Here is a 26,549-nt window from a genome sequence, read left to right as displayed (position 1 = left end):
TACAAGCAGTTTGCAAAGGGAGGTGAGGGAGAAGGGGCAGCGGACAAGGCGCAGCAGAGGGCATTGTTCTAGAGGGGCCGATGGCACAAAGTGCCTCTAATCTTGATAGGGCCACGTGTGCATAAGGATGAGCAGCGTCAGGGCAGCTCGGCAAAGGCACGGCGGCAAAGCCGGTGGTTTGCACATCAAACAGATTTAGAGCCCCTCTAAGAAGCTGGCTGTGTGTCTGTAAACAAGGCCAATCCCCTCTATCCAGTTTGGCTAATGCCGTCTGCCGGGGGAGGGCCTTGCAGAGACAGCCACCGGTGGAGGTGGAGGGGCCCTCTCCCTCTGTGCTCCAGGAGCACTTGCAGAAGGGGATGAGAATAACCCCTTCTCTTTCCTTTCCCACCCCCTTTTTCTCTAGTCACCCCCCCACACTGTGGAGCAGGGCAAGTCCTGCCTGGAGCCCTTCTGGCTTCAGCTTGCCCAAGTATGGCCACCAGGATCAGACCTCTGGGTGCTAGAGGAGGCAGGGGGTGCGTGTGGGGGTCCTCGTGGCCTGGCAGAATGGTGTCCCCCATGCACCTGTCACAGCAGCAGGGCCAGAGGCCGTTCTGGTTGCCTGCAGTGAATCCCGAGGGACGTGCACGTTAGGGCATGGCTGAGGTTTTGGCTTCCCTGTGCTCTGAAGGCCTGGTTGGCACCTGGGAGCCTTGGGTCTCTGGAGGCCACGCAGGCACCCGGGGGTCGGTGCGCTGTCACTGAGGGCTGATGATAATGAGTAATTCCCGTGGAAGGATTCCTGTCTCCCCTTGGATTGCAAGCTCTTTGGGGCAGGGACTGCCTTTTCGTATGCATGTGTGCGGCATGTGCCATGATGGTGTCCCCAGTGAAAGGCAGTGCTGCCTATTGAATAAATGCTCTGGGTCAGGACTCAGGTAGCCTACTCCGCCACCTGCTGGGAGAGCTTGTTGCTTCACTGCTGTGTGCCTGATTTCCCCATGTACAAGATGGAGAGGGTGATGCTTTTCTTTGGTAAAGCATTAGGAGCAAGGCTGATCCTGCCACGGGGCAGGGAGACAGACTGGGTGATGTCTCAAAGCCCCTTCCAGACCCTTTTTTCCATATGATCCTATGATTATATCACTACTGTATTAAGTTACGCTGGTTGGAACTGCGGGGGCTGCAGTAATAAATATATCTACAGCCAATATCCTCCATAGAGGTACAGTGTGCTTGAACCGTGCTTAGCGCAGCATCCATGACTGGAGCTTCGAGTTACTACAATGACCCAAGTAACGATAAAGGAATCTGTTTTAACCAGATGCAAAATGTCCAGATGTTCTGGGCAAAAGTCTGTCTTTCAGATTTCTCTCTGGTTTATTTGTTCTTTCTCAGGCCCAAATCTGTGAATGAGGTCTCCGGTGTCCAAGTCTCATGCTCCGTTGGCTGGGCCAGGTTGTGAGAGGTGCTGAAATCAGGAGTGAAAATTTGAATAGGTTCATGTTAAAAACTTCTTTGGAGATTTTCAGGAAGGCTTATGTCTGTGTGTGAGTGCATGTGCATGCATGTATGTGTACACATGCTCAAAGCATGTTGTGTTACTGATACTGGTCTCCCCAGGTCTGACTTGGAGCCCAATGAATTGTCAGTGGAAACCTCTGCTCCAGTGATGGCAGTGGGCTTTGCATCCAGCCCTAAAGCCTTAGCATACGTGGAAGGAGTTAAAGCTGGGGGGTGCTGAAGAGTCTGAAGCTGGGGATGTCGCGGCTAATGATTAGAGACAGAATTGCAATGAACGGGCTGTTTTCTGAGCGTGGCATAATGAGCCAGGATGCAGACAGGCTTTTCCTTTTTTTCAGAAGGGGAAAAAAAAAAAAGGCTTTATTGAATTGCTGTCTTAAATTGAGCAGAAAATCAGCCCCAAATGGGCATGCGGGAGTGGTAAGCCAGCCACCTTTGTGTATGCATGTTATCGGGAAGGACAGCTGTTTACCTAGGCAGCACCGGGGATGGAGCGAGAGTCGATGCCACTTCTCTGGGTGGTTTTGATCAGGGGCTGGGATCTTGGATTCCTCCCTCCTCTGTCTTCTGCTCCTGTGCGTTTCATCATTGTGGCCGGTGCCTGCCAGGAGCTGAAGGTTACCAGCATCCTCTTGCAGTGCTGTCACACGCTGGGTTTGAACCCAGGCTCAGGAGAGTAAGAGAGACACGCGGAGGAAATGCAAGTCCTCTTTACAGCCACGTAGGAGTGACAAAGTCAGTGTGTATGGCATTGGGTTGGTATTCAGAAGGCTTAGTTCTTATTCCCTGGCTGTGTGACTTGTGGGGAGTTTCTTTGCCTTTCTGTCTCCTGAACCCAAAGGTATGAATGCGCAGTGTCTCCTTTGGCTTCATTGTGGGCTCTGGGTGAGCCCCAGTTTCCTGGCAGGCTGAAGCAAATGGGTGTGTTAATTTTCTGTGGCTGTGTTATAAAGGAGAATAGGCTCCTTATGGACTTCCTGCAGGAGCGATGGGAGCTGCAGGAGTTTGGCACTGCTCTCTGGGTACCCCAGTTGGCAGCAAGGTTCAAGGCCTGAGTGTCCTCAGCAGTAGCCTGGACAGGTCACTCTGACTTCCCACCTTAATCAGGGGGAGCAAGGGGCCGTACCATATCACCCTGAAGCTTAAAGCCTTCATGCTCTTCACTTGGCTCTAGTAAGGCTGCAGCTGGGCAGTGGAGCTCTTTCTTCCATGCGCCCAGCATGGGCAGAGACCTCTTATTCACTCCCACTATGTTGGTAAGTGGAATAAATAGTACAGACATTTTCCCTACCTCTTTACAGCTCTAGGGAGAGGAAAATCATCCTGCTCCCAAAAATAGCCTTCCTCCTCCCCACCCCCCCCACCGCTCCTTCCCCAGGTGTCTCGCAGGCAGCAAGTAAAGAGCAGAAACAAATCATTGACGTGGTGACATCTCACTGATGTTATATATAGAAATCCAATACGGGCCGTAATGTGGCACCTGACTTGTCCGCTCTCGCTTGCTGCCAGCTGGAGGTGGGGAAAGGGAGTGGGAAATGAATTGCGGCTCCCAACCTCCCCGTGAGCTGTAAACCCAGCACCAAGATCTCATACTTTCCAAAGGAGCAAGTCTCTGGATGTGTGCATATAAATATGGCCGTGAAAGCCTGCATGCTTCTATAATGTGAGCATGCCTGTGTCTGTGCGCGTGCATACACGTGTGAATGTGCACATTTACATGGGCATGTGTGTGCATTTATAAAAAGGTGCGTATTTTACGTGTAGGTGTGCACACATGTATCTGTAGGCTTGTGATTCAAGTGCATATGGATGTTGCACGCATGCATATAAGTGAGTATATATCAGTATAGCTCCATGGTGCTCAATCTTTTGGCCCTGTGGACCAGATGAGTGGTGTGGGGTGGTCCATGAGCTGGCTCAGGCTCGCATGCTTGGATCAGGCTGTGCACAGCCTCAGCTAGCTCCTTGCAGCCTCTGTCTGGGCCTGTGCGCCAAGATTGGGGCCCTGCACCATCTCTGTTCAGCTTTGCATGCTGGAATCAGTACCCTGTGCTACCACTGCCTGGCCCTGTGTGTGGGGATCAGGCCCTACATCTGCTCTGTCCGGCTGATCTAATGTACAGACCCGTGGGCCACAGGGTTCCACACAGACCTGGATCTGGCTTGTGGGCCAGGGGCTGAGCACCCCTGATATAGATCATCAAGACTGGCTGCCCTGAATTTGGCCAGACTGTGCCTAGAATGAGTCCTCTTACTTCTAGTGCATAGGCTGTTTTTTCCCCCCCATGGTATGTTAATGGAGCGCCCGCACTGTGACAAGCTGCCCTGGCAAAAAGCCTTGGGTTACCTGCTGCTCTTCGCTTTCTTCCATGCACTCAGCTGTGCCCGTGCCGTATGGCTCAGCAGCTTGTGAAGGGCTCTGGTGCATGGAGGAGCAAAGCCCCTCTGGCTGGAGGCAGGTACGTGGGTGTGCGAGCCAAGAGACATGACAAGCTACTCCCCAGGACACAGCGAATGAGGTTTTAAACCTGCCCCAGGCTGTCCGACGGATGTGGTTGGAGAAGCCTGGCATGAACCTGGACTTGAGCAGCAGCTCTGCGGTCATAGCCCTGAGACTGGCAAACTAGAGGGGAGGGCTGCTTCTGCGGGGATCAGAGCCCAGCCCAGCTCCCCCCGCGCCATCAGAGCAGTGCTGCTGGGGTCTCACCCAGGCTGCCTGAGAGCCGCAGGGAGCAGGAGCACCCTAGGGCTCTCCCTGTTGCCTGTGGATGTTGTTTCCTGGGCTCTCTTTACCTGTACTGGCTGCAAGAGCCCTCTGACCCACTGTCCCCCAGCCCCAGGCCACCAGCGCAGGGGGCTGGGTCTTGGGGTCATGCAGGACTCACTGCGGCCAGGGGAGCTGGGCAGCACTCGGGAAGGATGTGCGGCTGCAGATGGGGTTGGGGGCTTTGCTCCAGGGAGGCAGAGCTCTCTCAGTTAACCCTTTGCTGCCCACACCCAGAGGGGAGCCCATCTGCTGCTTAAGTTTTCATCTCTAAAGCATCTTTTTGTTCCTTAGTTTATCTCCCTCCATTTACTTCTCTCCTCCTCTCTCTCCCATTCCCTGTCTTTCCTTTTCTATCCTTCCATTCCTCCTTTCTTACAGCTCTCTCACAAACAAGTCCTTCCTTCCTTCCTCTTGTGCACATCCTTCTCTTTTTCTCTCTCCCCCCAGTTTTCTCCTGTCCTCTGTTCCTCTCCCTGTCCTCCCTTCCTCACCCTCCCTCTGGCTCTGAGCTCCTTGGGAAGAAGACAATTTGAAGGCTTTCCTCTCTGCTCTCAGCTGAGAGGCTCTTTTCCCTCAAGCCAATCAATGGCAGCCTTTCAGCCCCAGTGGGGCTTGGCAAACATGAGATCAATAAGTTATTAGCACCATTCTGTCAGCTGTAATGTGGAGATTGATCGGGGCCGGAGCTCCTGCATGCCGCCTGGCACTTCCCCAGCCTGATAAAGATGACAGATTAAGGGAATAAGAAAAAGGAATTAAGGAGTCTGGCTGTCAAAGCTGTCACGGGCTGGAGCCGCGCCGTTTTTTTTCAGGGGCTGAATGAGCGCAATCGGACATCTGAATGGTGCGAAGGGGGCAGCCCTGCCAGCAGCGCCGCCCAAAACTGCTGCCTTTGGTGCTCACCTCCAAGAGTGGAGTGGGGAGACGTGGGCAGACAGAGGCAAAGTGGCCAGGCTCGCTGGTACAGGCCACACACGTGGCACTCGTCATTCCTGCTGCCAGCAACACGCAACTGCCCCTGCATAGTGCTCCCCTTGCAAGCGTCCCTTCCCAGGCAGGGGGAGACGGGGCCAGGGCCCCAGTGCTGTGCTGCTGCCTGTTGGCACATTGCTGGCTAGCCATTGTGGTTGGGCACCATGCATGTCATGGGTGCCCAGAGAAGGGGGAGGCTGGGGGGGCAGCTGGGGAGCAGCGATAGCAGGGATGTATCAGAGGCTGGAAAAGGCCCCACGCTATCAAAGAGGCAGTGGCTCCCTGAGCAAAAACATGCAGTAACAGGGTGGGACTTCCCAGTGACGGTGCACAGCCAGGGAACGCAAGGAGCTGCTGAGGTTCCCAGTGGAGGCACTGACCACTGTTCAGAGCAGCAAATTGAATGTCGCATTGCCCATTTCACAGATAGGCAAGCTGAGGCCTAGTTCTCCAGAGAGGCAAGATACTGTCCCTAGGGGACACAATGAATCACAGGCAGAGGTAGGCATAGAGTCCAGTCCTAACTCTCTGTCCTCTGGTGTAACATCCTCCTTCTCAGAGCCGAGGACAGAATCAGGGATTCCTGTGTTTTTTATTTGATCCTTCTCTGACTTCACCCCGTTCCCCCAGAGCTAGGGCCAGGGACCTGGAGGACAGACTACTACCGCCTTTCGCTCGCTTTTCGCTCACACTCCTTCCCAGTGCTGAGAGGGAACGTAGGAGTCCAGGCTCCTCCATCAGCAGCAAGACTTCCTGGCTCCACTCCTTATAACTTCCTTAAAAGAGAGCGGGGACTCAGAAGCTCACAGCCGAAGAGCTCTGTGCGGCGTATAAAAGGAATCTGGTTCTCTCTTAAGCCCAGCAGATCCTCCTCGAGCTGGATTTTGCAGACAATGAATATTAACCCCCTTGTCATGGCTCAGCTCCGTGCCGTAACAATGACTTGTATAAGGGATAGGCAGGCAGGTGATGCCTGTGCACCTTTGCTCATAAACTGCCCGGTCATCGACCGGTTCAGGGACAGCTCTAGGGTGACCGTGTCACCTGCGGTCATGGGGTTTTGCTGCTGGTCACAATGAGCGATTGCCACAGACAGCTGGTAAAATCAACGACCGGCCAGTTCTCAAGGGTGGCACGGTGGGGGAGTGCCTGAAGGTTACAGCAGTGGACTGGGCTTTTTCCCAGCTCTAAATGCTGCAGCACGGCTCCTCCTTAGTCCTTACCCCCTTTGGGTTAGAAGGATGGATCAGTGCACTGAGCCCTATCAGTTCTCTGCCCTGTTCTGGAGCTCCACCCCGCCCTCCACTCACAGGTCCTCTGCCCCCCCAGGCAAGAGAGGGTGAGGACAAGTTTCTTTTTGTCCTGCACCTGCTGTCTTTAGTCAGATCCAGGCCTGAAATTCCCATGACCCCTCGCTTCTCCCTCCCTTTGTTCCACGGCAGGCAGGGGCCAGGCAGCGAGAGTCCGCGCTATTGCTTGCAGCCTTTGTTATGTGCAGCTCCCAGGCCAGTGGGACTGTGCAAGCTGGTGCTACCACTCAGATTCAGGGTAAATGGACAAGGCCCCCCTGCCACCCTACTCTTGTCTCCCCCTTCCCCCACCACACCAGGGAGCCAGCTTCTCGGGGTCCCTGCCAGCCTGACACGCTGGCTGCAGGGACAGGCTGAGCAGCAGGGATGGAGCAGTGGGGGTCCCGAAGCAGGTTGGTCCTGCCAGGAGCAAGGGAAGGGCTGCGAAAAAGGCAGGTCAGGATGCCACTGAGGCGTTATGATCTGACCAGTGGAAGTGTCTCTGGAGGGCTTGGCTCAAATCCTGATTGTAGCCCAGGCTTCAGTAGGAGGTGGTGGAGTGAGGAGAGCAAAAGGACATTTTGCCTGGTTAAAATAGCAGGGGGGTGGGAAAGACTCTTTATCTTGCTCCATCTGAGCCTTGGTCACCTCCCCTCCAACCCAGCTGGAGCGGGGCTTCTTCCACAGCAAACCATGACAGGGCATGTGGGACCAGCCCCTGGCGTGCCTAAGATCTGCTCAGGTCTTGCCCAGAAGCACCATGCCCTCTGCACTTGGGGACGTTTGGCACCGGAGAGGCACAACAGATGCTCCACACTGGTCTCTGCTCTGTGCTCCCCCCAAAAAGCGTGGACCCACCCATCTGGCAGAGGGCTTGGCTGGGCTGTCAGGCTATTACTGTTGACCGGCTAAGGTAAAAGCAAGCTTGGGGTGTGTTGCAGGGGGACAGGATTCCGGCTGAGAAAAGGGCACCTTGAGAGAGCCCCCCATGAGCCTGAGGTCACTGTCAAGTCCAAAGACTCCTCTTCGTAGCTGTTGCTGTTAAAAGGCTGTTGGAGACATTCCCGCGTCTGCAGAGACGCATGATAAGCCCTCCGCCCTCCTTTCTAGCATTCCTCTCTGAAACTCGGTTGCACCAGAGCCAGCGGTTTACAGCTGAGAGCAACATGCCTCAGGTTCAGTCTCCATTGCAGAGTTTAGCAATTGCAGGCCCGGTGTCAGTGTGGCTTGCTGTTGTCATGCCCCTGGGCTGGATCTGGCCACGCGGGTTTTAGGTGCACTGTCCAGGATCCATGGCACCAGGCCTTTGCAAGGTGCTGTGGGAGTCGGTTCACCTATGCTGGGGATTGTGGGTGGAAATAGTTTGGGCCCACAGGGGAGTGGTGATGGGGGTACCCTGTCCATCCTCACAACCAGGTCCAACCACCACCGCTGTTTGTGGAGACAGCATTTCTTCAGTTTGGGCTTGGGCAGAGCCCTCATGAGGACAGGACTCGATGCCAGCTGACCTGCCACAAAACTTTGGGCTCTGAAGTGCTGAAGTCACATTAGAAAAGGAGTTTTGGCCTCCTCCAGCATTTCGGAAATCAAGGGCTCTTCCCCAGTTCAAGCCTGCACAGCGCTTGGAGGTCCTGGGTAGGAGGTACCACCGACCTGCAACGGGACTGTCACTCAGGACTCCCTTCCCCTAAGCGGGATGTGACTGGTGCATCCCAAGTCCCAACAGAGCTGCAGTCTTGCCCAGGCAAACCCTAAATCTCCCTGGGTTTTAGTGAGACTGTTGTGGTGTCACACCCGTTCCCTTTTTCCCTGTGCTGTGTGTGTTAGGGCAGGGGCATTCCTCCGCAGAGGCAGAAGCATCATCCTTCTCCCGCTGACCTATTTCCCTGGCCTGATGCACCTGGTGACATCTCAGTGCACTGACTGGAAGTGTCGCACGCGGTGGCTGAGCTTTCTCCTCCACCTGGCTCCTGCAGAAGGTCACACTGAGATTGCTGGGAGCAGATGCTCAGGCGAAGGTGCTTTCAGCTGCTTTTCCAAGTGGCACTTTTGGATCTCAGCATCCCTGCTCCAGTCTGGGCCTTGTGGTTCAGCGCGGCATCTCGTTTAAAGCAGTCTCGGGCCTTTTGGCAGGCTGGCGACAGCATACGGGGGGAGGTGATCAGCATTCTCGGGCGTTCTGACCGCCCTGGCACTCTCTGTTCCCGCGACTGCCTCGGCCTGGCTTCATAATGCTTCTGTCCCACTGATAATGTCTTTCATTTCCAACTGCAATATCAAAGGCTGCCCTGATTTGGCCTCTTCTGCGATTCCTTGAAAAGGTGGGGTGGAAAAAGGGATTTAAAAAATAAGAGAGAGGCTGCCATTCGTTTTCTGGAGCGCACAGGCTTCTGCAGGTGCTGTGGGCTGACGGCGCCACGGCCGCTGGCCCCCATCCTTGTGCTTAGCGACCCACTCGCAGTGCAGAACCTGTCTCGTTAGGGATGGCAGGGCTCCCGGAAGCTGCTGTTGCCAGCTCATCTACAAAACTCACTTTATTTCGCCACCGCTGCGGCTGCCGTCGCTGTCGCCAAGGCAGGAGGGAACTCGATCAAAGACAGAGTGTAAATTTTCTTTCCCTTCTCCCCCCCCCCCGTCTTCTTTTCTTCACGGGCAAGTCCAAAGAGCAGATTTTGAAAGGCCACCCATTGTGATGAGTGGCATTTTGGGAGGGCTGGCTGGGGTGCCAGGCGCTGTAAAAAGGCACGTGTTCACCAGCTGCAGCTGGTACATCAACCCTGCTTCCACCGCAGGGCTGTGCAGGGGAGAGGACCAGTCTCCTGGATATAGAATATGAAGGCTTTGCCTCTTCTGTAGCAGCCAAGCATCTTGGTGGACTCAAATGGTAACCAAGGAAGGCACGTCCCTCCATTGGTGGGGTGGGCAGCATTACCCCATCCCACAGCTACGACAGCGAGGAAGAAAGACCACCTCGTTAGAAGTGTGACTGCAACCACATTTGGATCCCTGGTCTGCCCCAGACTTCACGTATCAGCTTGGGCAGGTCACTTGATCTTTCTACCTCTGTTCCCTTCAGTGGTGAGGCCTTTTCCCCACTCTTTATCCTGTTTTCCCTGTAAGCTCTTGGTGACAGGGGCTGTCCTTCATAATGCAAGGGGCTATGATGGCAGTGGAGGGCAGTGGAGAAGCAGTGAGGGGAAGTGACTTGCCTCGAGTCCAGTGGTCTGCAGTAGAGCCAGGAGGCAGAAGGGTGGGGAGTCTGTGTACATCCAGGCCTGTGCTTTCATCACAACCCCCTCTTTGGTTCCCGGGTCTAATTCATTGCAATGAGGAACTGCTTGAAATTAAAAAGGAAGCGTACCACATGCAAAGCAGGTACATCACCCAGCGGTGCAAGCTTAGCATAATGGAAAGCACTCCCACGCTGGAGGTGTAACGAGAATCTTGTCATCTCCCTCCCTCTCCCTCCCGGAGGTGTTTTTCCATCCTTTGAATTTTCAAATGGAAAACGGGGACTTGTCGACAAAAAGCTGTTGCTTGCGTCTCCCAGAGCCTCAGGATCGGATGCAAGGGTGAGATGCTAGCTCAGGGCATGCAGGCCTCCTGGGGGGGTGATACCCTAGCATGGTGTCTCTGGAGGGCTTGGCTCAAATCCTGATTGTTTCACAGGTGAAAATACGTGGTGGCATGACCCTAACCGTGAGCTGGCACACACAAGTATGTTCCAACGGCCACAACACTTGTGCACCCACGCTGAGGGGCCCATGTCGAGGAGAACAGGTGATGCCAGCCCGCATGGGTCGGGGCTGGGGCTGGGTCTTCAGCATGGTTGGTTTTTGCAGGGGGAGTCCAGCTGCGTCTCGGACTTTAAGGGCGCGCTGCACGTCAGAACAGCGGTGCGTTGGCAGAGCTGTGTGTGTGGACTACCCAGGGTAGAAAGGGCGAGGTGCTTTGGCTGAGTTGCAAAGCCCTGCAATTGCACTGCAGGCACTTACAGCTGTTGCCAGCAGCCAGGACCTCAAATCCTGTGTCACCAGTTCCTCAGGTGAATATTTTCTGCCTGAAATGGATGGGATTAGGCAGTGATGTGACCCACCCTTCCTGCCCAGGTTGGGCATAGCGAGCAGAGCAGTGGCACTGCGGCATTCTGAAACCACAAACCCCAGATCAGAGGAGGACGTATGGTCTCAGCCCCACTCCCTGGGTTTGCAGGGCCAGGCTAGCCTCTCCAGGAAAACCAGCCTGGAGAAGGAGGAGCTCCCAGGGGAGGGACAGGCGACCTTAGCACAGGCTGGGGGGCTGGCACTTTAGTGACTTCAGGTAGGACATCGAGTTGTCCCGCCTTGATTTCTCCTTCTGCAAAGTTCAGATTACCCCCACCTTCCTCCCCAAGCCTGTCCGAATGTGAAATGCGTTGAGGATTTGACTCTGCCTCCAGCCTGGCCCGTCTATTTTTCAAATCATTCCCTTTTTTTTTCCCTTTTGCATTCTGCTTGCTTTTCACTTGTGGGTGGCTGCAGACCTTTGCAGTCCTCTCCGAGGCCCAGCTATGGTAACAGCCCAGGTGAGGGGGTCATGGCGAGATAAGGTCATAGGCAGACCGTGTGCTCTGAAACCTTGAAATGCCACTTACAACTTTGCAGTTCTAATATCACTTACTGGACAAAGGCATTTCCAATGCCTTTTTGGAAAGGGCATTGCCAGGTTCTGCCCTCCACATGTTAACAGTCTGTTCCCAGCTCCCCGCTGCGTCAGCTGCAGCTCTTTACCCTGGGTCTGTTGGTCAGCACAGCGCCAGGTCAGTGCAACTGAATTTAGCTAGCTGAACTCCAAGTAATACAGAGTGGCTGTTAGTGTTAAGGACAGTGGCTCGGTTCAAAGTGTCGCGTAGAATGGGAATCATTTGTTTGTTGGGATGAAACAGCATTGGTTTGAATTGTAACATTTCTTAACCATTGCAAACAAGATGCTGCTCATGCAGGTTGACTCGTAGACAGGTGCAACATATACTCACTCAAATATGGTACTTGTTTTCAAGGTTTTTTTTTTTTTTTTTTTTTAAGATGCTGCATCTTTAACAAGCCCTTGATAGATGAGAATTTGATGTTTGCAGTGACAAACAGTCTCTTCCTTCCTGCCCATATGCAGCATCATGCTTTCAGTTTCTCCAGCATTATTATGGGAGGATATTGATTTTAAATCTGTTCAGGGGACGCTGTAATTGTATATTAGATATTTTGTGTTGGCTCGTAAGGCTGCACTAATGCAAAAGGCTTGAGCATTTCCGTACAATCTAGAGGGAGAAGATTGCTAAGGACCTTGAGGTTTTTAACAGAGAGAGAGAGAGAGAGAGAGAGAGAGAGACAGACTGTGGTAGGAAGATTCAGAGTCGGGCGGGAGGGGGGTGTTTTTTCCCCTCTTTTCTCCCCCCCCAGTTGCTCTGCATCAGGGCATGAAAGGAGTGGAAACACGAGGGGGAGAAAAGGCAGCAGAACAAACGATGAAACTCAGTAAGGAAATAAACTAGATTCAGAATTTACAGCTTGAAATCATTGCATTGATCACTGTGTGAACAGTCATTACATCCCTTCGGACTGCATGACTAGAGAAGCAGATCTGGGCTCTCCAGATGAGGATTTTTCTTACTTTCTTTTTTTTTTTCCCTCTGTTTTTCCCACTCCTTCCCCCCCTTCCACCCGTAACCTGACTCGGGAGTGTGTGTGTGTGTGTGGGAAGCAAAATGCAAAAGTCTTGCATTGATTGTGTGGAAGGGAACGAAGTGGAGCATTATCTAACACTCAGGCTTCTCATGTCTCTCTCTTCTAGATGAGATTTTAGGCAAGAGAAGAGTATGTTCTCCCAACAGCAGCAGTGAGTGTCCTTTAGAAAGCAAGAAAGCCCGAAGCGAGTCCCCGAAGGGTAAGTGCTGCTTTTCTTCCCCCTACACTTCCCTTTTTTCCCCTTTCTTAACAACGGAACTTAATTGAAATTAATGAGGGAGGGAAGATGCTGAGAGTGCGGGGCTGAGGCAGGGGACCAATGCTCTCTTTATCGCAGTGCACGGAAGGTCAGAGCATGTATGCGAGTGTGTGTGGGAGGGGGGGAATTACCTCCTTAATTAGAATAATTATTGCACAGTCTAAAAACCAAGCCGGCGGCTCTTGGGGCGGATTTTTGGGGAGTTTCCATTCCAGGCGGAGCGTCTTGGTTTGGGTATTTAAGACAAAACATGGACATGATTATTATGTTGGCATCTGCTCCTTTTTTTAATTAAAAAAATTGCCTAATAGTGAGAATAATAACCCTTGTCTGGTGGTTCCTGCTGCATGTCTGAGGCTGTTCCTACAGAGAGGAGAATCTAAAGAAGGTCTCTCCTTTTTAGGGATTTTTTTTTTTTAATCCCTTGATTTGTTTTTATGTCTCGCTCCCATAAACGTAATTTTAAAACTTTCTTTACGGCCAGCGGAGTGGAGTGGGTAATGGAGCCTGCAGTTAATGAGTTTGTCTCGAGTTTGCTTAAATGAGGTTTTGCAGGCCGTTCAGTTAGAGGCTTTGTTGTTAAGTTCAAACTAATTAGCTGTCAGTAATGCCCACCTCGATCATTATTGCTTAACCTGTGCTCCTCTGGCTATTAAAAAAAAAAAAAAAAGCAGCAGCAGACAGGCTGCCTGGGAGCCAGGTCTAGTTTCACAGCCTTTGGAGTCCAGCAGCTGAGATTCTTAAAGCGGTACACTCTCACGACAGAAGCAGAGCGGCTCGATAGAGACTCCTGTACGCAGCAGTTTATCCTGGAACATTTGCCGTTTCCTATAAGAGTAGTTGGTGCAGTGCCTCACAGTGGTGCTTGCACTGCCCGCTGATTTGAAATCATATTATTTTAGCTGCCCCCCTCCTTCCTGACTTCCAGCCCCAAAATGACAATCAGAAGAGCATTAGTATTCCAGAAGGACGTTGGATGCTAACAATATCTTGTATAATGGGTGCTAATGGTATCTGATAGCTGCTAACAGTACCTAGTAACGTACACTTGTTCTAAGTAATTTCCCTTTATGTGGCCCTTTCTTGCCTCTTATCTCTATATCCCAGCCTAGAAGCATATGCATATTCCAGCAGCAATTCCTGCTGGGTGCTATGGCTACCTGGCACCATACAGCTGCCCTGAACTGCTTTCTGTTGCTTATTCATGTGTCTGCTTCCTGTCTTCCTCCTAGTGTTATCATCAGATGTGCATCTGTAGGCCTGGTAGGAATACCTCTTTGGGTGCTGCAATAGATGTTGGGTTTCAGCATTCATCCATGAAACACCAGTCTGTAGTGGGCTCCCTTAGAGCAGTCAGTGCACACGCTACCCACCAGCCCCCTTCGCCAAGTCCGTCGCCTGGGCAGTCCTTAGCCATTGCACACTTTGAAAACGAATCAAGGTGTTAGCAGTCTGTGAGGTCTTGCTGAGAAGCAGCTAAACTAGTTGGCAATCGTAGGCCAGCCTGTTGCTTTCAGATCTCTGACTTCCACTCACCAGCCCAGTGCAGGACCTGGTTCTGCAGACTGATGCGTTTGCCCTGAGTGGGGGGGATGCTCCCATCTCTGAGAGATGGGTGAGAACCATTTCCCCTCCTAACTTTGGTGAAATGAGACTCAGATCAGAAGCAACCCTGGGCTTTTGCAGCCCATTCCCACCCACTCACAAGGCTGCCCCTGTCTAAATCCTGCTTCTTGAGCCTGACTCATTAGGTTGGGTTTTCTCCCTGAATCATTCAACCAGGGGTTCCCCAGAAACACTGAGCAGAGGCAGCTCCGCCACACTTTCATTGTCTACCCCCACACTTTCCTTTCTCAGAAAGCCTCCCAGGCCTTTAAGGCAGTCTGTGCCCATGCTCTCTCTCTGTTGTGTAATCTGTGAGGCTATTTATGGGTTCCTCTCCTCCCTATGTCACTATTTAAGGGCCTTCCCGTACTGGGGTCAGGATGGTGCTAGTTGCAACTGAGCAGCTTGGTTCCCTAGACGAGCAGAATCAGGGCCAAGCGGTGTATCAGGTCTGTGGGGCACTTTCCCCCTCTGGCCTGGCAATCCGTGGTCTTAAATCGTACTAGTGGGGGGCACACACAACATCCGAGTCATTGGAGTAGATTGGATCAGGGCTCCGTATACTCCTGTGTCTTTTCTTTGGTGATTACTAGTACCGGCTGCTTCCCAGAAGCCTTAAAAACCCAGTAATAGCCAGGCCCTACCCAGGGGACATTGATCCCCAACCTCTGCTTCACTGATGGGAGGTCTGTCTCCTCCTATAGCTTTTCATTCCTCCTAATGCAATTCAGATGTGCTCATTGTCCACATAAATGCTTTGCTCTTTGGATCTTGCTGAGATCTGACCTCAGTGATGATATTTTCATGCGCCATGGTAGCACAGAGAGCCCTGAGTCCTGACCTTGGTCTCTACGTGCTAAGTGCTATACAAGCAGGCCAGACAGGTGATCCTGGCCCCAAAGTGCTTACAGTATTCTGTGGTGCTAAGTACCTAGGAGGAGCTAGTGCAGGGATCCTCCTGCCTGTAACTTTGTTGAAAAAGCCTAGGTCTCAGTGGGGAAAATTTCTTGTGGACCCTTTCTATCCCATGCATGTTCCCTGGGGCTGTCGGATCAGTTCCTGATGTGGAAAGGCAATATGAGGGGAGGGTTCGGTATATGTCCAGCTGTCTTTAATGTGATGGAGTAGCTGGGAATGAAAACCAAGATCAATACTACGTGATCACTCATCAGTGAGTGTCTTGTGAGCCACTGAGGGTCACTGGGTCACCATTTGGGAGCACCTGCTACTGCCCATGGTGTTTAACCCTGTTGTCCGGTGGAGCTGTGCTGGAGCCCAGAACTCACTGAAAACACAGGGATAAGGAGTTAATAGTGGGCATGGTCTGGGGAAACTCCTTTTCCACCCGCAAGGAGGAAAGATGGGTGATGAAGCACTGGGTTGACATTGTGCTCCAGACCAGGCCATCCTTTACCCTTATGGCAGCAGCTCCTGCAGCCTCTTCCCCCAGTGTCCCTGTCTAGCAACGGGACCACGGCTCTCCCCGCAGCCTCCCCAGCCGGCAGTGCAGGAGCGTGGAAAGCAGCCTGGCCAAGAGCAGCGGGAACGTGGAGGGAGGCAGAACTTGGCTTCAGTTTTCCCTTCCCACCTCCGCTTGGTGCCTCAAGGTGCCTGAGGCGAGTGGTGGTAGGAGCGGGGTGGGAACTGGGAACAACGCCCTCCCGGGGCTCATCATAAAGCCTGGAGGTCCCTGCCGTTCTCTCCGGCCTTTGCTTGCTGCTTCTTTGCCACGGCACTGTCTAAAACCCTTATCCCGTCATGTCACGCGCCAGTCCGGGACATGGCTGTCAGTCCGGGCACGACAGCATTGTCTCTGAACCCAGCGCTTGAAGAGGAGAAATGACCCCGGGCCCGTGGCGTATCTGGAGCTGCGGCGGCTGCATCTGACAAGGCCAGGAGAACAGAGTAAATCACTCCCTCGCTCTGACTGAGTGAAAAAACACCTGTAGGGCTGGAAGCCCTTCCAGCAGCGACGCAGTAACCTTCCCTTCCCCCTCCCCGCCGCACACGGCGCGCACGCTAGAGATCAAAAGCGAGCCGTATCTGGGTGGAAGCCGGGCCGCGCCGGCGCTGCTGTCAAGCAGAGCAGAACGTTCTCGCGTCTCATATGGAAATGCAAGCGTATCAGAGGCTCGGAGTGAGGGCTGCGCTGGCAGGTCACGGAGGCAGCTTTCTCCCCAGGAGACAGTTCCCGGAGTACAACCCTCGCTCCCACGGCAGCAGATCTGCTTCTCTGTTCCCCAGGGACAAGGCCCAGAACAGCATTAGTGCAGAGAGAGAGAGAGAGAATCGGTGAGATTTTATTTCCCCTGAAATTCGAGCGCAAAAATAATTCTGGTAGGAGCCTCAGCACGTCGGAAGACTTCAAACTAGGCTGGACTAAGTGCGCAGTAGGGGACAGCCGTGCCCTGGCCTCGGGGGTGCCGGCTGCGGGGCCTCAGAGGCGACCGCATCTGCTCCTCTCCGTGACTCGCTTCAAACAAAACCGAACCACACCGCTTTGCATCTTCGGCCTGGAGCAGAAGGCAGAGCCTTGCAGTCTGACAGGCTGTCCCGGCGGGCGATTAGAGGAGCTGGGTGAACAGGCTTTGTCTTTGCCAGGAGCTGGTAGCTCTTACAAAGCATCTCTCCGGCTGTGGCTGCAAGAGGGGAGGGAATAGGTTGGCTGGGGTCCTGCCAGCCCTGCTGGAGATTGCTCGCTGTCCGGACAAGCTTTGCGAGGGGGATGAGCCTCCAGGAAAAGCCTTTTCTTTTCCGTCCTTGAGTCGGGAAGCTGGAATGAGTGTCTGCTCCTGGGGAGGCGCCAGCCATAGCATGATGTTGGGTCAGAGCCGTGCCTCGAGCAGCGTGCCATTCAGGAAGGCAGCAAAGGTTACAAAGCTATGGCTGTGAGCAAGAGGGACAGACTGAGCATGAGCACGTGCGTGCATCGTGCGTGTGCTTGCATACACACATACACACGCGCACACCCACACACCAGGAGCTCTTGTGTGGGGCAGAGCAGGGGACTTGTGCAGGAGAGCAGCAGGGAAGGCTGCGCCTTCCTTCGCAACTCCCCCATCCCCACCTCGCCCCTGAGATCTGCTCCGAGGCTGATCAGAGAGCGGTTATGGTAATTACATGGCATTATCCTCCCCCTGCAACGACACCACCTCATTTCCTAATGACAAGGCTGTGATAAAACCCTAAAGATTTTCCTAACTCAGGACCTGCCACTTTGCTCCTGGGAGCGTCAGAGGGGAGAGGAGACAGCTGGCGCATGGCTGAGCGGTGGGGAGGGGAGGCGAGGAGGGCGCCGCGGGTGTGGGCGAGCTGGGAGGTGTGATTCAGGGGGGAATTTCCAAATCCTTTCTCTCCTTCCTGCAAGTGCAGGCCACTTGCAGTGCAATGCAATCCTGCCTGGTGGGGTTGCCTCTTAATTATCCTTCCCCTCCCCCCCCCACCCCGCTTTTCGAGTCAGCATTTGAAGCCGGTGCCCTCGGTTGGAGACGAGGGCCGGGGTCCAGCAGTCCATGCGGCGTAGCTCGGCTTGCACCGTGAACCTGTGAATCTCACAGGAAGTCCGCCGGCCTCGAGATACAGAAACGCGTCACTGGGGTGGAGTTTGGCAGCTGCTGCTGAGGCTGCAAACCGCAGAGTGGTGGGACAGGTGAGAAACTCAGCTGCATGCAGGCAGCCCGGGCCCAGGTTGCCCACCCTCTGGGCCTTACAGGGGCCTCGGGGAGCAGAGTGGGGCTTGCAAGTCCAGGATGCAGCAAGTGTCTTGGCTTTGTTTTCTCGGTGGAGTTTTGTGCAGCTCTGACTCGTGTGAATCCCCCCTTGGTTCTGGAGGAGGTGGAAGGATTTGCAGCGTTATTGATATGACGGGAGGAGCTTTCGCCGAGATCAGGGCCTGGCTCTGGAAGGTGCTGTACCAACTCGGCGACTGCTCCCTTATGCAGCTCATACTCTGAATAGTCAAGACAGACCGAGGACAGGCAGGGGAGCAATTCCCAAGTGCACACAGCAAGGCCAGGGGCAAAGCTGCATTTGGAAACTAGCTCTGCACAGGCCCCGTGCCCCATTCATTCCCCTGAAGATAACCTGGCAGGGTCTTCTGTTACGTGAGTGGTATAAACGCAGCGTTTGCTCTTCGAGTGTCACCTGCCTATACGTTTGTAACGGAGCTGCAATTCTGAGTCCTGGCATTCCCGGCTGGTACTAGTATAAAACAAATGGTGTATACCCCCCTCTTGTCCCTTGGCCTTTCCAGAACTGCCCTCTTGCATCTGGGAAAGTGCCCAGAGAGAGGCCGCGCTGCCTGGAGGCCCGAAGGGCTCAGACGATGGAGACAGGCTAACAGCTGAAGGAGAGAGAATTCAGGACGTGCACGAAAGGCTTCCATTAATAGTTTGCTCTGTAATTTGGTTAACGCGCTGGCATTCGAGCAAAGCCAGGGCATGGCAGGAGGCCTCCCTTCCCTCTGCCCGTTAAAACTGTTATTGGGAGTTCCTCTGTGAGGGATGAAAAGGTTTCGCCTGCGGGGATGATCCAAGACAAAATAGTGTTCAAGCAGCCACTGCCAAGGCAAGAGAGTGGTAATTACTCTGAGTTCTGCGTACAGTAAACAGCAAGCTGCCGTGGTCGTATCTCTGGTTGCTCCACTGGGGTCCCCGTCACCTGGGGAGCAGGCAGGGCTGTATTTCAAGGGTCCCAGCCCTGCACAACTCGGTGAGCGGAGGGACAAGGATATTAGCAGCTCATCTGTTAGAGTCATTGAGCCTAACCTTGCTTTTGACATCCGTGCACCCACTGCGGATTCGGAGGGAAAAGCAGAGCTGTCCCACGTGCTCGCTTACCTCACTTGACCTGCTGGAGTCATTGGGACAGCCGGATAGTTTGTAGGGTTTTCTCTTCTGTCTGTGCTGAAGGAGACACAGAAGCTGAAAGGAACTTTGGTGCGCGAGAGTCATCCGCTGGTTACCCAGCGTCACCTGACTCGGGTTTCGGTTTGTGAGACATCTGTTCACTGGGTTTCGTCTGTCCTGTGGCAACACCAGTCCTCTTGGGGCTTGGGCTCGGGGTTTCACAGCCAGAATATGTGATAAAAGCTGCTGTCTCTTGCAAATATCCCAAGCAGCGAGGGTCTGGGAGGTGCATCTCTGTTCAAACTTGTGTTACATCCGTGCTGCAGCCTCCCACCGCCCAGCCATTAAAGAGCTTACCTTCACATCACCCCTGAGAGGCTGGCAAGAATCATCTGTGTTTTATGAATGAGGAAACTGAGATGCCGATAGATTAAGTGACTAGGCCGAAATTATATAGTACGGTGTCAAAGTCGGGAATAGAATCCAGATCTCCCAGGGCCGTGCCTTAGCCACAAAGTCATTGATCTTCTTTCAAGGCTAGGATTGTGGGGAGGAAAGAAGAGGTAGGGGCTGGGGGTCTAGACGCAGACCCAGGACGCCAGGTTTCTTTGCCCTGCTCCCGCAAGGCTCTTGCGGGTGAGCATTGGCAAATTACTTCATGTGCTCTGCGCCCCTCTTCCCCTTCCTTCCTTCAAAGGAGCATTGCAAAGATAAAAGGTATTGACAGCGGTGGGGTGCTTAGCCATAGAAGTGCCTGCATACACATCGCTGCTGTGTCTCACCCAGCCGGCGTCTCTCAGTTCTCAGCCTCACCTAAAGGAGCCACTTGTTCATGTTCATCTCTGTCCTGACAGATGGCATTGCCCTTGCTCCCTTGGTGTCTTCTCTCAGCGGGTTCTGCATAGCAGGGCTGAAAAAAGAGGGGTGTGTGTCTGTTGAGTCTTTAACTGGAAGGAGAACTAGCATCCCCCAAGGGGGAGCAGAGAAGTCAATGAGTCTTTCATCCTGCATTTGTAACAGCAACTGTCCTCCTTAGGTCAGCGGCAATTGCCTGCAATTTTGTGCGATTATAACAAAACCCTCTTGGCTTACCATAAAGCAGGAGGTGCCTCTGGGCATGTGTATGGAGGGGACAGATGAGATGATTTTGGCTGCCGGGGGTGTGTGTGGTTGACATGGAGGTGTTTTGTGTTATGGGTGCTTGCACACCCTGGGCACGTGTTTTGGGCCTACATGTAAACATCCAGGCTGGTGGGCACTTGGGTTTTGTGTGTTTGAAGGTATATGCGTGTGTCTGTGCATGTGTTGGTGCCTATACAAGTTGAGTTTGGCAGTTGCGTCTCATCTTTGTACACGTGGGGTATGGAGAGGAGCCTCCTTTGAGACCCTTCCTTCCCTTTCTGGTTCTTTTGTCTCATCCCTGCCCCGACGTGGTTCACCCCCCCCCTGCCCCCTCATCTGTCTCTCACTCAAAAAAAACGTCTTTCTGCTCTTCAGAAAACTCCCACACGCCTCTGCTTGAGGACTCAGTGACTCAGATGACCCCAGAAGAGCACTACAGACGGATGATGTCAGCTCTGAATGAACACGGCACGTTTGAAGAGCAGCAGCAGCAGCGTCTCTACCAGCTGGCCAACAGCATGGCGGTTCCCAGCCATGGAGGTACCAGCCTGTGTGGGGGGAAGAAGGGGCTGCATTCACAATTTATTTAATCTGAGCCTCTCATTTAATCATTTCCTCACTTTCCTGTGATCTTTGAGCCCTTCCCTGGCAACTGAGGTGAACTGTAGCAACACATAGTGGAATGGATCAGCCCTGGTTTTGCTGTTGTTGAAAAGCTGGGGCAGTTAGCTTGGGGTTGCAAGAGATCTATGTGCGGGGAGGGTTACATCGACCCCAGGGTTCAGAGTCCTGGGTGCAAGCCTGGTTTGGTCACACGTGGAGCGAGCTGAGTGGACGCTTCCCTTTGTGTCATAAAACCACTGCACAGTTTGACACCTTCCAGCCTGCATGGCAGGTCTGGCTAAACAGAGGCACCAGGGCTGGGACAAAGGTGGGGGCCCCATGGCGCATGGGCAGCTTGGTGAGCGGAGCCAGGATCTGGAGTGGCGTGCTGTATGGCAGGGTATAGTTGAAGCACGTTGCTATTGCCATGTGTGGGAAGTTGGGACGGTATCTGCCCTTGCTGCGCCTGGCTGTAGCTGGTGTTAATGACCCTTCACCTTCATGGGGATTAAATGCACCATGCTTTTAGGAACAATAAAAATACCATGCAGAAGAGAATGTGGGGCAATGGAGACTGCTGAGCCAGGGAAGACAGCACTGGCAGAGTGCTTTCTTAGCATAATTGGACAGGTCCATGTTTGGAGTAAGTCCACTGAAGGCAGTCAGCTTTACTCCAGGGAGTAATGTGGTCCCTCACTAGTTACAACTAGGTCTGCAGCGCAAAGGTAAGGGTTGGTGTATCTGGGAGCTGGAGGGAAGGAAAATTCTCTTGTGTCCAGCATGCTCGTGCTGAGGGAGCGCCATCAGAGCATTGCCATGAGGAAGCCGTGGACAGCTTCCAGGCATTGCTTTCCCTGCCTTTAGAAATCACTCAGGCACTCGGGCTCTCTGCTGCCATGTTGGTATTATGATGCACCCAGGAGGCCTCTGCCCACCCTTCTTCCACCCCTTGATAGGGGCCTATGAACATGTGCTGTGCATGTGTTGTGCTCGTGCGTATTGTTCCTCTTTGCTGGTGCCATTGCTTGGCTGTACTTAAAGTCCCAGCCTTGGCAACGTTGGGCTGCATTTGCACTGTCTCTACACTGAGGCACCCCCCCTAATGAAGACAGTGCTGTGTCTGCTGGAGGGAGCGGTGCATGCTGTTGTGGCTTAAACTGGGTTGCCTGCAAGGGTGCCAGGCACTGCCAAGGCCAGCACAGCTCTGCACTAGTGTTACTGCATATATGAAAACTAAATGCCAATCTGGCCTTTGCAAGCAGTCCCAAATCCAAAGCAGGCTTTTGCCTTCCTGCTTCTGCTCTGCATCTTTGGTGCAGTGTGCTTTCTAGTCCCATGGCTATAACAATGTTGATGATAATGTTATAGTATTGTTAGCCATAATAATTATTGGTGGTGGTAGTTATTGACCACAAGAGTGACCTACCTAGAGCCAGATGTAATCTCCAAGTGGAGTCATTAGCAACCTCTGGAGGGGATGCTAATTTGTTTGCCAAGCAGCTGGTGGGAGCTGGGGATGGTCCATCCAGCTGCACATGCTGTACAGCTCCTACTTCATTTGCACATCACCTCTTTCCTCCTCTGTATGAAAGATGCTGGCATAGGATTGGCTGCCGCCAAGACGGCACCATTAATTGTGCATGTGCCCTTGTGGGACAGGGATGGGGTTGCAGAGCAGATTGCCAGTGGAGGTTAGCAAGCTGCTTGAGATGCGGGGATGGTCAGGAAAAGAGGTTTGACACCTGCCCAAACTCAGCAGCAGAGGGTGGTGGTTTCATTGGAAGGTAGAGGTCACACAGCACAGGAGTCCTTGCTCCATGTGCTTCCTCTGGACCTCTTTGCCGAAGGCCTTGGACTGCTAGCCTGTGTTATACATGGGTGAGCCAGAGAGGTAGAGAGAGTGAGAGCGAGAGCACACAGTATCAGCAAAGCATTCAAGGCAGACCTGCAGGAGAATCTCCAGCCTGGAGTAAATCCCCAGGGTTCCTTGTTAGGTTAATAAAGAGCCTGCCTTTCCTTCCCACTCTCCATTTGATTTGATTTGCTTCTCTGAGTAGCAGGAAGGTGATTCTGTTGGCTGTAGGCTAGGATGTCACAGGCAAAACCTGCACCTGCGCAGACGTGTGTGTGGCATGTGAGTGCAGCACATGCGTGACATGCACGTCTGGGCTGTGCATAGACACCCGGCACACACAAAGGCACAGCTCACATGAGCACACTGCATGCCACGCATGCAGGTAGGTACAGCGCAGTGATATGCATGAGTGCACAGTGGCACATTGGAACAGTATGCACCAATCCAGCGAGTGTGTTTTTGCACAAAACACAGCACTCACCTCCATGCTGGCATGATGTGCTCTGGCACTGTATGTCCACAAGAAAGCAGGGCCACACTTGGAAGCAATACACACCAGCACAGTACACCCCTCAAAATAGGTAACACGTAGGGACCACATGCTTGAGCATGCACGTTTGACGTGCACACAACCTGCCTCACCACGTAAGCATTGGGCAGACAGAGCACCTACACAGACGTGTGTACAGTGCACCTGGACATACACGTGCTGCATGCCTGTATGCTGGCACACGACATAAGCTCCCATGCAAGCTTGGCTTGGTGGCACCACGTACCAACTCAGGACATGCCAGCACGTAGGACCAATTAGCTTGGGCACACGTTGGACAGCAGACCTGCAAAATATTCCTGCTCAGACACGGCACATCCAGCACAACAGCTGGTGCCGTAACTGCCATAACCCTTCTGTCTGTCTCCAGAGTCGTTCACTGCATTAAAACCCTGACAGAGTTTATTATTATTAAATTGTTGTCTCAGCATTTCTCCGGGGGTTGGTGCGGGGAGGGGGGATCACGCTCCAGGGTTTTGGGGTGGGCTGGGGGGGAACAGAGAAGCTTTCTTGCATGACGTTGACAAGACAAAACTTGAGTGTATTTTGGATTGCCTCCACGCCACAGGGCTCTGGTTGGGCCATAAATTATTAGTGCCAGTACAAAGCGCAGTTTATCTGTGGGCTCACACGGAGGCACCAATAACGTTAATAATTTAGAAAATGTTAATAATTTAGAAATCCTTTTTTTTTTTAATTGCTTTTCTTTCCCCCTCCCCTCCTCCCTGCCCCCATTCTCCCAGCGGCATTCAGCCCATGTTCTGAATTCAGCCGCTCAGTGCCTGGAAACCTCCGTGCGCCAGTGTCCCAGTGTCAATCACTCTGATTTCCCAACTGTCAGAGTGCAGGGTTGTAAATACCAGATCCTCCAGGGGAGAGGAAGGGGGGAGGCAAGGGGGTGGGTGAGCGAGAGAGGGACCGTGCGGGGAGATGGGAGGGTGCGTTGGGGGGGGGCGGGGGGTTGTTGCGGTCATTCAGGATCAATGCTGCTGCTGGAATTGGCCGTGCGCCAGACTTCTAAATTACAGGCGCTGTGGCAATAAGGAGTGACCTGGGTTTTTCAGATAATTAATTTATAAACATCGGAGGTGCACGGTCCCCGGCTCGGCGAATTCTCCAGGCTTTTTATGTGATCTGATGGGGCTTGTTGTTCCGCTTTCTCTTACATGCCTTTGCAGTTTAAAAATATAGATCATTTTAATGTTTGTTCCCTCTTTTTTTAATGAGTGTGCTTGTACGTGAATGCTGCTAGCACAGCCCGCGGGGGCTGAAGTTCTGTTTATCCGCAGCACAAGCAGTGGCTGTTCAGGCTTTTCCACCCCAACCTGCTCTTTTCCCCCCGAGGGGCTCAGCTCCATCCCCCCGCAAACTCACGGGGTCCGTTCAATAGGATGCATCAGGCATTTTGGATGGGGGGAAAGGAACGTGCCCAGTGACATTCCATAGGGTGGAAAATAAAATAGCAGGGATCAGACTGCTCAGGCAGCGCCCAGAGCTAGCGAGGCACTTGCCCTAGGACAGAATGCCCTCACTTGCCGCCAGGGGGGTTCTTGCACCTTCTCCAGTAGGTGGTGGCATCCAGAGGCAGGATACTGGCAGAGAGGAGTAGCTCCACTGGTCCAGTTTGGTAATTCCCACATTCCCAGTCATGTCCCTTTGTTAGAAGTGCCAGTCGCGAGCCCAGATCTTGAAAGCTTGTCTTGCAGGGCCACCGATGACTGTTTGCCTTTGAGACTTTCTGTGAAGTTACCAGCCTGGTGAGCCATGATAGGAGAGGCTTCTGGGTTGACGTGAGAGGTGCAGAGATGTGCCACGTCCCATAGAAAGGAGGAGGGGTGGGCATTTGCTGTTGGTGTTGGGAGGAGATCCATCAACCTGGCAGATGGAGGACCTCTGCTGTAATGTAGTGCCAGCTGCCCATGCACAGCTTGCCTTACCCGGCGTTGGATGTCTTTGAAACTCATTCTGCAAGCCCGTGCCACCATTGCTGCTGCATGGTCTTCGACAATACTGAACGGGAAACAACAATTAAAAGACTCATTAACTGGAAGGAGAACTAGCATCCCCCAAGGGGGAGCAGAGAAGTCAAAGACTCAACAGACACACACCCCTCTTTTTTCAGCCCTGCTATGCAGAACTGAACTGTGGTCAGACAAAGGGGTCAGGCCCTTTTGCTTTCTAGACACGACCTTCTAGCATCCCCTCACTAGCATAGCTCATGAACACTGCATATTCCCAGAGCCTGGGCAGGCTCTCATACAGGGAGATAGGGGAATATTATTCACACACGGACACGTATCTGGGTACGGATTTGGGGGAGTAGCTCTTTGCATGGGTGCGTGCCGTGCATTACCTAGTCTGGCTGAGACCCAGCACTGGGAGCGGAGAGACTGCGGAGCCTGTTCCCAGCTCTACCTCATCCATGCCAAGCGTGTGGGCAAGGCTTTGTTTTCCCACCAGTCAAATGGGGACAATTGCCTTACTTTGCTGTGTAGCTCTGGATCCCAAAGTGTTTAGAAAGGGAAAATTGGTCTTAATTCCTGTTTTTACAAACAGGGAAACCGAGATACGGAGCGAGGAAGTGACTTGTCACACCGCAGTTCGGTCACAGCACTAATAATGGCCCCCAGCTGGCTCTGCGAAGGGGCTTGTGCATCGATGCACTTGACTACTATGAGCTATGGACTTTGCTCTGACACGAGTGTGCAAGCCCTGTGCATTTGTGAAAACGCACGAGTTTTCTTCTTGGTCTCTGCTTCCTGACACAGAGCAGCACGCGGTGAACGTGCAGGGGGGTTTCCTGCACCAGGGTGTGGTTCCAGTGTGTTGTGCAGATGGTTCACAGTCAGGCTGGGGTGACCATGCAGGTGTGAGGTGCCACGGAGGTGGGTGGGCAGGAGTTTGGGGCCGAGGCAGGCTCTGCACAGAGGACAGTGAGGCACAGAGCCGGGGAGTCTGCTGCTGGTTACGGGAGTGCTCTGCAAAGAGCCTCTTCGCTTGCCCGCGCTGCTGTCTCCTGTCGCTAATCCACGTAGCTTTGTCGCGGGTCCTCCCTGCTTGCTCTCTTTTCTCTGGAGAATAAAAGCGTCAAATCGAGCAACAAATAAAGGGCGGTGCCTCCGCAGCATCCCTCCCTCCTCGGAGTGCCGCGCAACCCCCCGCCAAGTCATTTTCCAGGCAGGGAGGAATGCAATGTTCCCATTTTGCAGGCTGGGCAGACTGAGTGCGAGCAGCCCCAGTGCAGCCGAGATGCTGAACTCAAGTTGCAACTCCGGCCCTGGAGCATTTTGGGGCCGGCCTGCCCGCGGAGGCTCCTTTCAGCATCCCGTTTAGCAGGGACTGGCCTGCTCGGGGGGGCCCCGGTGCCAAGCCAAGCGTGAGGGCCGTCTGCTGGGGCTGCAGGGGTGCCCGGGGGGAGGAGCAGGCCCACGAGCGAGGCCCCCGGGCAAACGCG

At 53.4% G+C, this 26,549-nt stretch overlaps 1 protein-coding gene across 1 annotated transcript in view; it reads left to right on the top strand.

Moving 5' to 3' along the window:
• The window catches only part of SAMD11 (sterile alpha motif domain containing 11), a gene marked incomplete at both ends in the record, with an annotated part of 103,375 nt that overhangs the window by 47,582 nt on the left and 29,244 nt on the right, over positions 1 to 26,549 (top strand). The window contains 3 exons of the mRNA XM_019541742.1: positions 10,204 to 10,314; positions 12,361 to 12,453; positions 20,463 to 20,671. Coding sequence (XP_019397287.1) covers positions 10,204 to 10,314; positions 12,361 to 12,453; positions 20,463 to 20,671 — 413 coding nt within the window. The remainder of the gene's footprint in view (positions 1 to 10,203; positions 10,315 to 12,360; positions 12,454 to 20,462; positions 20,672 to 26,549) is intronic.

This window comes from Crocodylus porosus, unplaced genomic scaffold (genome assembly GCF_001723895.1).
Source record: "Crocodylus porosus isolate Cpor-Errol unplaced genomic scaffold, CroPor_comp1, whole genome shotgun sequence".
Classification (NCBI taxonomy): domain Eukaryota; kingdom Metazoa; phylum Chordata; order Crocodylia; family Crocodylidae; genus Crocodylus; species Crocodylus porosus.
Note: the sequence above shows the minus strand (reverse complement) of the source record. Positions and strands in the feature narration are given on the sequence as shown.